Here is a 12,206-nt window from a genome sequence, read left to right as displayed (position 1 = left end):
TTTGTGCTTTACCACTCATGAATAATGATGGTCATTTCAAAGTCATGTTGGTAAAACTTTTATACTAACCACCAATTATTACATATACATGTGAACAGAAGGCAATGTTTATATTATATACTTATATATTTGCTTATATGCTATTTGTGTGTGCGTAAGTGAAATAGATATACATACAAAAGCTATTAATGTGCAAAATTGTTTTGTTTTATTGGTAAACTGGTCTGGATGCTAGTTGACAGTTAGTCTTGGTCAAGCGGATAGCTTAATATAGTTATGTTAGTGTTATGCATATATAAAAAATCTCTTCACACCACTTAAAAAAACCTCTTACCTTTGAATAATTCAAAATGAGTGAATGGGTTTTGCTCACACTTCCTCCATCCTCTTTAAATGAAAAAAGATCATCTTTGGGTTAAAATCAAGAAAGGAACATTTTAATTGAAAAGGAGAAGATGATAGAAAGTTCTGAGCATGTGATAAAGCATCATTAAAGAAAGTGTCTGTATAATCTTAATTATAGATTTCACAACTGGCCAAACTTAAAATTCTTTCTCTGTGTATATGGTAGTTTCTGTTAGTGGAGACTAAAATGTAGAGTCTCAGGATTACTAGGTGGTTTGCATGTTTAAAAAAAATCTTACTATGTTTTGTACCCTAATAGCTACGGCTGTGCTAGTAATAGCTAGTACAGAAGTTGATAAAACAGGAGCTTCATATTATGGAGAACAAACGCTGCACTACATTGCAACAAATGGAGAAAGTGCTGTTGTACAACTACGTAAGTGGCTTTTGAACATTTACATAGTGTTATGTCATTTGTTATTGGGAATTGTACTTAATGTATGCTAAAAATCTTACAGTTTCGGTGAAAACAGTGAACTACTGCTTGTCATTCAAATATGTTTCTGCACTAAACAGATATTAAGGTAGTGAATTTTTTACCTCACACGATAAGAGTTTCTATGACCTCTCCCCTTTCTGTTTAATAATAGTGATGGACTGTTCAAAATAAAAACACTTAAAATTCCACTTCCGCTTCTTGAAACTTGAAAAACTGTTCAATTGAATCATGCTTGGTGGCATATGCTTTGCTATCCTGAAGTTCAACCAAAGCATGAAAGCATCCCACATGAGAAGGCCCCGCCTCTTTTCGAGGACATTCCATAATAAGCATAAGACTGTTAATACTGCCTTGCCCTCCACAAGGGCACACATACAAACTAATCATATCCCCTATGTACTGTAAAAAGAAGCATTGAAAAACAAAAAGGTTTACTATTTTGGAGGAAAAATCACTAAAACTTTTGGATGAGACCGTATTGCCAGCCCCAAAAGCTCAAAAATCATGAGTCAGGCTCACCAAAAATTATGAGATTATGTAAAAATGATAGATTTGGTGTTCTTTGTATGTGTCTTCTGCTTTTTGAGCCTTTTGAGTGCACTGGGGTCACATTTTGAAGCTTTCTCCACAGCTGTGGGGGCTAGAAATTTACTTTTTCTTTGAGAATGAAGGCTGAAATCATCACACGTCCACTTGACTCCAGGAGCTGGGGCTTTAAGGAAAACAATTATCATGAGACTCATGACAAAATCATGAGAGTTGGCAACACTGAGAGATTTAAAACTGATATTTTTTTTGTAAAAATAAGGGTGTTTAATCCCAGTACCCTGGTTCAATACCAAAACCACTAATCTGTTTACCTAAAATTTCCTCTGTAATAGTTTTCTTCCCTTTTTTTCCTTAACTGTGGTTAGGCTTGTTTTGCACTGTTAAAGACTGTTGTGTGTCAAGAGTGTTGGGAGGCTGAAGGCCTGTCTACACTATGTTAGGTCGACTTACAGCAACCACAGTAATTACTGCAGTGGTTCATGTCTACACTACCCTTCTCCTGTCAGTGGTGTGCGTCCTCACGAGGAGCACTTCCGCCAACTTAAGAGAGGCAGTGTGGGGGGCTGAGAGCTCAGGCTCTCAGGTCCGTGCACAGCTCCCCGCTGTGAGCCTGGTTGCCCTCCTCCCCTGGGCTCTCTGCTGCCCCCCAGGCTCTCCGCTCCCCACTGGGAGCCCGGCTGCCCATTTCCAGCAGGGAGCTCTGCACCCAGAAGGAGCCTCCAACCTGCCCTAGGGTGACAGCAGGGTGAATCAGGCTGGTAGGTTCCCTGCTTTCTTGTCTATTTCACTGGTGCAGTTAGGGCTTGTGCTTGTGTTTCTTAATACCCTCTTTGCCAACTGATATTTATATTTCAGATGCCTTAGTATGCCCCCATATTTCAAATATTTTTTTTTAAATGAAGCTTTGTAGTTAATAATCCTAATGTAGGTATTCTCTTTGGAGGGAAAAATGAAGTATGACTTGCTTTGTTTATAAAATTGGTTACTGCAACAACTATTTCCAGTGTGCATGGAAAAAAAAATAGCTACAGGAATCAGTGATTGAAGCTCTTTAGATATACTGGGTCAACATTTTATTTTAAGAGTCATTACTTTAAGCACTAGAAATGCAGTTTACGTTGTACAAGTTTATAGGTAAAGATGTCTATATATACCACATGTGGCAGTGATAACCATGTGATAGTTGTAAAAATCATGTAATGAATCACATTTTTCATTAATCACTGAGCACCTCACTTGCACTGTGGCCACTAATCCATCTCCCCATAACTTAGTCTATTGTTCCAAATGTCTGAGCAGCTTCAGACCGCCCCCATTTTTTAATAAATATGCAACAAAAATGTTTTCTGTTCTTCCCTCGTGATTATCAGGGTCCAGACACCCATAGGGGAGAAGAAGGGGTCTGAATCCCAAGAATAAACAATTAAATCAACTGATTGTATATAGCAGGGATCAGCAACCTTTGGCATGCGGCCTGTCAGGGAAATCCGTTGGCAGGCTGGGACAGTTTGTTTTCCTGCAGCGTCCTCAGGTTTAGCCGATCGCAGCTCCCACTGGCCACGGTTCGCTAGTTCAGGTCAATGGGGGCCCCGGGAAGCGGTGTGGGCCAACGGATCTGCTGGCCGCCGCTTCCCACAGCCCCCGTTGGCCTGGAACGGCGAACTGCAGCCAGTGGGAGCTGCGATCAGCCGAACCTGCGGATGCTGCAGGTAAACAAACCGGCCCAGCCTGTCAGTGGATTTTCCTGATGGGCTGCGTGCCAAAGGTTGTCAATCCCTGGTATATAGTATTAGTGTATTGTAAAAGTATTGAGTAAGGTCTTTTATGAAAGCTGGTGAGACACTGGTGATTAATATCATTGTGAAATATATGTATTAACACTATATGAGGAATTAGGGATACTCACTGATATTGTGGTTTAAAGTGTGTCTCCTCTTGCTAAGGCAGAAGAGTAACGCAGTGGCTCAGTTTTGGGTGTCCTGAACAAGATGGCACGCCCACTTACTCCATTAAAAGAATGTCACTGGTGAGAGGTTCAGGTTGAGCAATACTCATTCCTAGTCTGGTGACAAATTAAAGTCCAGTATTTCACAACTATGTAGGCCTAGAAACAGGAATTTTGTACAACTATGAAAGAGGATATTTGTAGGTTTCCAGTGGGCCAGTGCTGCTAGTTTTGGAAGGTTCTGAGCTATCATACTTGAATATTGAGACAAAAAGGATTTTTCCACACAAAAAACTATTCTTACTATAGAAGTGGTGATGCTGACCAGTGAAGGAGAGGTAACTCACAATTGGGTGGGCGGGGGGGATGTTGGTTATGCTCAGTTTTATTTAGAGATTGCACCACATAAGACATTGGTTTGCAATATTAATTTCTACCAAAATCAAAAAAAGTTACCAAAAGTTAGTTTTTCTGGAATTGTGAATGACTGGACTTCAGGAAAGCTTTGTAATCGTGTTTTTTGTTTTTGTTTTTTATCTAGACAAATGTAAATGATACGATTTCATAATCTTAATTTATATATGTTTTTTTTTCTTTAGCAAAAAATGGTCCCATTTATGATGTAGTATGGAATCCCAATTCCACAGAGTTTTGTGCTGTGTATGGTTTTATGCCTGCGAAGGCAACTGTTTTCAATCTGAAATGTGATCCTTTGTTTGATTTTGGAACTGGCCCTCGTAATGCTGCCTACTACAGCTCTCCTGGACATATCTTAGTACTAGCAGGATTTGGAAATCTCAGAGGACAGATGGAAGTATGGGATGTAAAAAACTACAAACTTATTTCCAAGCCACTGGCATCAGATTCTACATATTTTGCTTGGTGCCCTGATGGGGAACATTTTGTAACTGCTACGTGTGCTCCAAGGCTACGAGTTGGTAATGGGTACAAGATCTGGCATTATACTGGCTCTGTTCTACACCAATGTGAAGTCTCACCGAATGCAGAAATATGGCAAGTTTCCTGGCAGCCATTTTTAGATGGAACATTTCCAGCAAAAGCAGTAACTTACCAGGCAGTTCCAAGTGAACTGCCAAGTGCTGAGCTAAAGGTTGCCCAAGCTTATAGACCACCAGCTTTGAGAAACAAACCTATAACCAGTTCCAAGCTGGTAAGTAAACTTCATCTCAATTATGTTGGCCCATCATTTCATTTGTACATGAAATTTGGTTGCAAAATACTTTATTAATTAGGAAAGTGGTTGGGAAATGATGACACCAATCTTGGGGGGTGGGTGGGTGGGTTTGTTTTTGTTTTTTGTTTTTGTATTTTAAGAAATAAACATTTGCCTTTTAATAGGCTTGTTTCACTGACTGCCCCATCTGCTCCCTGTTTGCAGGAATATGTGCTAGGAATGAAGTGAGCTGTAGCTCACGAAAGCTCATGCTCAAATAAATTGGTTAGTCTCGAAGGTGCCACAAGTACTCCTTTTCTTTTTGCTAGGAATGCTGTAATTTTATGGGGCAAATCCTCTTCCCTGCACAAAACTGCCCCTTAGACCAGCAGCACAAAGAGTTGCAAATGCTGCCTCCTCTTGCTGCTGCTGAACAACAAAGAGAGCCTGGGTGGTGGGTAAACTGTCACTCCAGTTGTGGTGTGTTCAGCTGGTTTTCATGAACCAACATGCTAGAGTCAGACATAAAACAGATTTGGCCAGGCTTGAGCCAGCGTTGAGGTAGTTGAGTGGTGGTTTGCCCTCCTTCAGTACACTTTGGGTATTTGTGACTCAATGATACTATTGGCAAGTCCACTGCAGCTTAGCTGTTTTCCTTATGTGGATCTACTCGTTTATTTAGCGTTGCTTTATTTTTTTTTTTCTGTTTTCAGAAGTAGATTTGTGTGCGAAGATACTAAGTATAGTTAAGGATTACAGCCTTGACCTGTTTTTTATTTTTATTTTATTTTAGAAGGCTTTGATTTTGAGGCTTCTATCTTCCAAGGAGGCTTGGAAGATAGAAGCCTCAGGCCACAGGCTATCAGCAGTTAGTTATTACTAGGGCCCGACTTCACAGGTGCTGCATAAGCAGAGTTAGCAAGAAAGATTCAATCTGTAACAGAATTCAGGGAACTACATTCTGCCAGCTTGTATGGAGGAAAAATCAGAGTTGTGGGTGGAAAACATTTAAACCCATTTGAGCATTTAATATGTCTGACCTGCTAAAACTAGTTTTTCAGAAAATAACAGAGTATATTCCTGGTTTGGTTTTGGGTTTTCTTAAGATGAACAGCAAGGGGGAAAAAAGCTTCCTATCTTTACTACTTTAAGATGTAAAAAGAAAATCAAGTTCTGTCTGTCCTGTTTTTGCTTGAAGGACTAAAGAAATGGTGGGGGAGCTTTCTTAGCCCTTACCTGGAGGGGCAGGACTGTAAAATTGTTAACAAAGTGCTTTGCTTCCAACTATCTGTCAGGCATTTGAGTTAAATAGGTGTAAACAAACAGCAAAGTTTTTTAAACAGTCTGACTAAAAATCACCTTCGCACTCAATTGTTCAGGTTTTATATTCCTAGTATTTGCTTTAGTACTTTTGCAGCCATCTATAGATGCCTCTAGGAGAGACAGGACAGACAAGTCCTAAAAGGCTAGTGTAAAAAACAAAGGAAAATCTTTTTAGGGGGTGACACTTTTTTCAGGGTGCCTTCAATCATCAAAAGAAGCAGAAAGGGCATAAACCCATTTTTTGTCCTTTGCAGGTCACCTTTTAAACTGTGGTACTTTAACACGTAGAAAAGTTTTTCTAGAGTTTTCATTCTTTTGTAGGATATTTTGAAGTATGGCACATGCATTTCAGAAATGTCAATCTTATGTGTCCCTTAGCATGAGGAGGAGCCACCTCAGAACATGAAACCACAACCAGGAAATAGTGATAAGCCATTATCAAAGATGGCACTTAAAAATCAAAGGAAGCACGAAGCAAAGAAAGCTGCTAAACAGGTACTGCTAGCGTCAGCCCTCTTAAGGATAACGTTACATTAGCTTTTGCAAATGTGTTGACTAGTCCTGCAGTAACAAACTTTGGATTGCACTAAAAGTAATATCTATTCATGGCCATGTGTGTGAAATTTCAGGGGACTGGATGGCACGTGTGATACACCTTTTAAGTCATTCACTTGAAATTGGCCCAGGTTGATAGTGACCGACAGTTGTTACCATCGGTTGGTTGTTCATTAGTCTGTGTGAAGTGAAATGAATTGGAAGCGTCAGTTCTGTTCACATAAACATCACACGCTTCATCCTTCCAGTCCCTAAGATTCTGTTCAACTCTTTGCAGTCTCAGGTGAGAGGCAAAAGACTGAATGGTTTTGAAAACCGAAATATTGTCTCACCCTTTAAATGTGGTCTTCCTATAGGTCAGGGTGGAGGCATGATAGCAGGGCAGAGCAAATAAGCTTGTACTTTTGCAGCTACCTGTACTGTATCTGTTCTATGGCTAGATGGCAGATTTCAGCTTTTGATGTTAGCTCTATAACTTCCACAATTACTAAAACCCTTCTAAAGTGTATAATGCTTTTGCTTCATAAATTAGACCTGATTTTGGTTTTTCTGGTAGTGGGGAGGATGGACCACCAGCTCTTATAAGAAATGTTTGTGGATGTATATTTGTAGTTTCATTCCTACCAATTTCATTATACTAAGCATGATTCTTGTCTGTCTCGGTGGGAAGAAAGAAGACACAGTATATCGGAACTCTAATATTATAGCTAACATTTTCTGATAGGATCTCGGTCTCAAATAATATAATATGTAACTGAAAACTGTTTACAAACAATAGAGAGCACCAGAGGACTAATGAAAGGGAGAAATATTCAACAGCTTTTCTAGGTTTCCATGTTATAAAACAACAGAGCTGTTGTTTAAATGGTTTACAGGAACAGTAGATGAAGTTTATTAACTTACAGGAGGCCAAAACTGATGGGAACCAGGAATCAACACCATCTCCAGCATTACAGAATGTACCACACAGCACTCTGCCTTCTGTGACATCTGGAGACCCTGAGGTAGACAAAAAAATAAAGAATTTGAAAAAGGTGAGAAATTTTTCTAATGAAGAATAGTTTCCTCTTGGAGAAAGTCCTGAAGGGCTAGTCTGATTGTGGAGATGACTAATATCAGTGAGGTGTAGGGTGTACATAGAGCATACACCGCAGGCAACTGCTCTCCTCTGCTTTCTCATAGTGTAAAGTAGCACAACAGTAGCCACTTAAAAATGAGCCTGTCAGTATAGTGTCTAAGCATGTAAAGAAAATTGAGACTTGTCCAGAACAGCAGTAGTTTTTCCATTCTCTTCTCTTCCATTCTCAAGAACTGCTGGCTCTCTTCAAAAGGGCAGATGATATAGCTGGTCAATATTTGTGAAGGAACTAAGTGAGCTTCCTAACCTTGCTTTGCAAATCCTAGTCTTATTTAGGATCTGGGAAGGCTGCTCTGACTTGAGGTTGGGGGAAGAGAGGGTTGGTGGTGTTTATAGTGCAGGACTGCCAGGAAGGTATAAAGTTTACCTTTGATGGACATGTATCTCCTGTAGATCCTATCAACTCTGTGCAGAGAGGGAGTCACTGGAGGACAAAGGAAGTCAGTCTGTCTGTCTTCTCAGTCCCAAGCCCACAAAGGAACCCAAGTGTACTGCTTGTGTAGCTCTGTCAGCTTTGGAGTTCTTTGATTTAAATCCTTTCAAACAAGGGTAGAGTCACATTTGGCCAGGGCTAGAGAAGTTTTCCTATTTCTGCACTGCACAGCAGGCCATCTTTTCTTTGGTTCATAATACAGCCATGCTGAGAAAAGATGTATGGAGAAGGGGAATATTTACAGTGGAGGAGTTCTCTTTCTGAATCTTAGATGTAGCTTCCCAGTACAAGAAATTATCCTCCTTTTAAATTGTTGTTGTTACTACTTTAGGGTCAGATTTTATGGTGTTTACATTTCAAATGCATAAAATAATCTTCCAAACTCCTCCGGTACTAGATAGATGTTTCTCTACTCGGGTCTATTCATGACGAAAATAAGATAGGTTGTTAGGTTATCTTGGTTTCTGTTGATGTGAAATTCTGGTTTAGGTATATAAATGAAAAGTCGATGCATTTCTATTGCTAAGTCTTCCCATCAGAGTATCTCCTTCTCTGTTAAGATTATCAACTGGAAACCCAGAAAACTGAACATTTCTGTTCCTCTCTTGGCTCTCCCATACTTCTGTTTTCCACAGAAACTGAAAGCAATTGAGCAGCTGAAGGATCAAGCAGCTACTGGAAAACAGCTAGAGAAAAACCAGGTATTACTAACTTGCATGTGTTTTTATTCAGGATCATACTACTTTTTAATGCACTTAAAGGCATGTCTTCATGTTCAGCGCCACAGCTGTACCATGCAGCGCGTCCAGTGAAGATGCTCTATGCCGACGGCATAATAAAACCACCTCCGTGAACAGCAGAAGCTATTTGAGTGGGAGAAGCTAATCCATAGTACATTTCAAATATAATTCTGGTTAAGTACCAAAAAGAGTGTGGCTCTCTGTCTCTCTCCCATGTCAAAATTAAATGAAGTGAAAGAACTTACCTAAAAAGAGGTAAAGTTTCTCTTCTCAAATTCATCTCTAAAGAGGCAGGGCCACTAGTGCTGAGGAACTACTAGGGAGCATAGCCAATAGAACACACAGAGGAGCAAAGGAATCGGGATGTCTTCGGTCGCCATTGGCAGCTATAGGTCCCTCCCCATCACAGCACTCTTATTGCCTACCATTTGTTTTCTGCAGCCATCTATGCCATTACCCACACTCCAGGGGTTACACAGCACTTGATTAGGTTAATGCTTGATGAAGAACATTAACTTATGCTGCTTTTACTATCATAAGGTACACAAATTTTGGATGGCAGCATGCTGTCTTTGGCTACTTCTCAACTCTGTTGCTCCTTCAGCTGGCCAGACCCCTTTTTTCACACAAATTCCCCCTTCAGCAGATACAAGAAGCTGCTGGTGGAGGGTGGGGAAGTATACTCGGAATCTCTCCATGCATTTCCACCGTAGCGTTACCCAACCCGATTACCTCTTGAACAGGCTTTTGTATCCTTTCTCCCCAAGTGGACTAGTATGGAGCATAGAAAGCTTTATGAATATAGAGGAGAGTCTTGTGGTCAAGTGATACTTGGGACGAACTGAGTTCTATCTCTAGCTCTGGCCCAAACTTCCTGACCTTGAACAACTATCTTAACCTGTGGCTCTCAGTTTCCTCGTCTGTAAAATGAAGATAATACCTCTCAGGAACATTGTGAGGCTAAACATTGAATTTAAAAATCATGTCTATTTGAAACCCTTTCTGTGGTATAGTCACAAGTAACAACAGACTCTGCTAAGATTACCATAGCAGAGAGATGAGGGAAAATATTTTTCTCAATTTTTTAAATTTGTTTGCATTTCATAGCACTTAATGAAATTGACTATGCTCCATCTCCATTATGTAGTTTGTCAATTTCCCCTGTTGCTTTATGGGTCTTTAAAATGGTGCTAAGGAGAGGAAAAACTGGAAAAAAAAAAATAGGATAATGTGATTATAAAGCCACAAAAATTGGCAGACACACTCTGAGGCAAGTGTAGTTCTTAAACCTAGTTTTAACTCATTTTTTGGGAATTCACTAGATTTCAGGTTGACAGTGACACTTTCACACTTGTAAAACACATTGAATGTATGTTTGATATAAGGAACTATAAGTGCAAAGAATTATTACTGTATTGTAAGGTGTGTGGACAGCGTATGTAATGGACTGATCCAAAATAGCAATAATATGGAGTCTTCAATTTAAAAATTAGTATTTTTATACACTAGCAATTCGCATGCATAATTTGAACATTAAAACAGAATGTGGTACTATATCAGCCTCTGTGTATTTTGATTCTTTATAATGCCTGCTGCTGTTAAATTACTGCAATCTTATTTTTTGCTATTTGTTACATATTAGCAATTATGTACATTATATATTGACTTAAACATTGCTGTTTTACTTCCTGTGTAATAAGCAAAATGTATGATCTTGTGTTATTTTTCTAGTTGGAGAAAATTCAGAAAGAGGCGGCTCTCCTAAAGGAGCTAGAAGATTTGGAACTAGGCTTGTAAAACAGTAGTGAAAAGGAATTGGATTGTTACACAAAATCAGTGCAAAATGGGGTGCATTTTAACCTGAACAGAACAAAGAATATCCTTCAACTGCAGATGGCTGAGGAAGGACAAGTTTACATATTTGCTGCACACCTACATTTGTTAACCTTTTAAAAAAAAAAAAAATCCGTGCATGTGCAAAATTGTAATCAAACAATGTATATTCAGTCAGTCATTCCTGCTTCCATTCAAAACCAGAAACACATTCACTCAAAGTTCTAAAATGGTGTTGCTTAAAAATCAAAACAAGTATTTTTTTTGTTTTGTGTTTTTGGCTTTTTGGTTGATCTACCAATTTGATAGCTTTATTAAACTTAAGGTACATGTGACCCTTATGCAATAATAGGATTGCAATCAATAATAAAGAGCATTTAACATTAAAAAAATTGTTGGTTTTGTGTTACCAAGTCAGAACTTGTAAAATGTACCAACCATTTCCAAGTTACCGCAATACCATCAACTTGAAATCTACTAAATTTATAAAAATGAGTTTAAAATATTTTCACTTGCTATACCTGCTCCTGTCTTTCCCCATACCAATTTGTTGCAGTTTTGCAATCACATTTTCCTTTTTTTTTTTTTTTTAAATCCTTTCCCCTTTTGCTGGGTTTTTGTATGTGACCCATACAAACAAAAAGGAAAACAGATTATACGAGGAAACCACCAAAACTGACTCTACACCATGTGCTATCAAATGCACAAAGTAAACAGAGAGAAAATTCAATGATCTCTCCGTTTATAGTAATATTAGGCCTAATTGTGCAATCTGATTCATATGGGTGACCCTTAAACCAATGTAGAGTCTCAGTGAAGTCAATGGAGCTCTGCATAGAGGTGGGAGATTGCCCATATGGATGAGACTAAAAGATCAGAGCCATGGATGTTACTTGAATAGTAGGATTTTTTTTTTTAAATCGGATATAAAGTATATTTTCTTAATTGATGATATCCCATTAAATTATCACGGAAACACACTTGCAAACCTTCTAATTGATCATTGTTGTTTAGATGGTATAACATTTTCCATTCTTTAAAAAGTAATCTTTCCTTACATTTTGTTTCTATTACACAATTCACAATCACACTTTTATTAATTTACATTGTGTAAATGTTTTCTCTTTGTTTTGTTACAAAACAGTCAACAGTTTTATACTGAAACAGTTTTGAAGAAAATAAGGAATTAAAGATTTTTAAATTTTTATGTTAGAAGAATAAATGCAAAATTAAATTCTTTGATTTATCTGGTGTCTCCCTCAGTTAATCTGATTTAAAAATGTATTTGTTTGTAATTTTTTTAAACATACATTTAGACATATAATTGCTTTGTAATGTTTAGTGTCAGTACATTACCACATTTGTTAAAGGAAAAACACATGAGATTGTTAACAAAAATGGAAAAGAAACAGTTTATTTTAAACTGAATTCAGCTTATTTGATTTTGTGTCTTGATTGAAAAAAATTATCTTGACTTTTCAGAATAGTGTAAAAATGAGCCATTATGGTTCAATTGAAATTCTTGTGCAAAAATCTATTACTCATTTTAGAGCAGTGGTTTTCAACCTGTGGTCTGTGGATCCGCGGAAGTCCACAGATTATGTCTAAGATATCCAAACGGGTCTGTACCTCCATTCAAAATTTGTTAGGTGTCTGCAAATGAAAAAAGGTT

The 12,206-nt window shown here is 38.4% G+C and overlaps 1 protein-coding gene across 4 annotated transcripts in view; it reads left to right on the top strand.

The window, feature by feature from the left end:
• The window catches only part of EIF2A (eukaryotic translation initiation factor 2A), a 31,921-nt gene extending 20,302 nt beyond the window's left edge, over nucleotides 1–11,619 (top strand). For 3 of the 4 annotated variants that reach the window (XM_084640056.1, XM_084640058.1, XM_084640057.1), the window contains exons 9-14: nucleotides 665–781; nucleotides 3,938–4,509; nucleotides 6,214–6,330; nucleotides 7,296–7,424; nucleotides 8,522–8,662; nucleotides 10,433–11,619. In XM_084640056.1, coding sequence (XP_084496182.1) covers nucleotides 665–781; nucleotides 3,938–4,509; nucleotides 6,214–6,330; nucleotides 7,296–7,424; nucleotides 8,522–8,662; nucleotides 10,433–10,498 — 1,142 coding nt within the window. In that variant the 3' untranslated portion in view covers nucleotides 10,499–11,619. The remainder of the gene's footprint in view (nucleotides 1–664; nucleotides 782–3,937; nucleotides 4,510–6,213; nucleotides 6,331–7,295; nucleotides 7,425–8,521; nucleotides 8,663–10,432) is intronic. The other variant, XM_084640059.1, reaches the window with a different exon arrangement.
• The last annotated feature ends 587 nt before the right edge of the window (nucleotides 11,620–12,206 follow it).

The sequence above is a fragment of the Lepidochelys olivacea genome, assembly GCF_965140295.1.
Source record: "Lepidochelys olivacea isolate rLepOli2 genome assembly, chromosome: 9".
In the NCBI taxonomy this organism is placed as follows: Eukaryota; Metazoa; Chordata; order Testudines; family Cheloniidae; genus Lepidochelys; species Lepidochelys olivacea.
The sequence above is the reverse complement of the archived record's forward strand: the minus strand, read 5'-3'. Positions and strand labels throughout refer to the sequence as shown.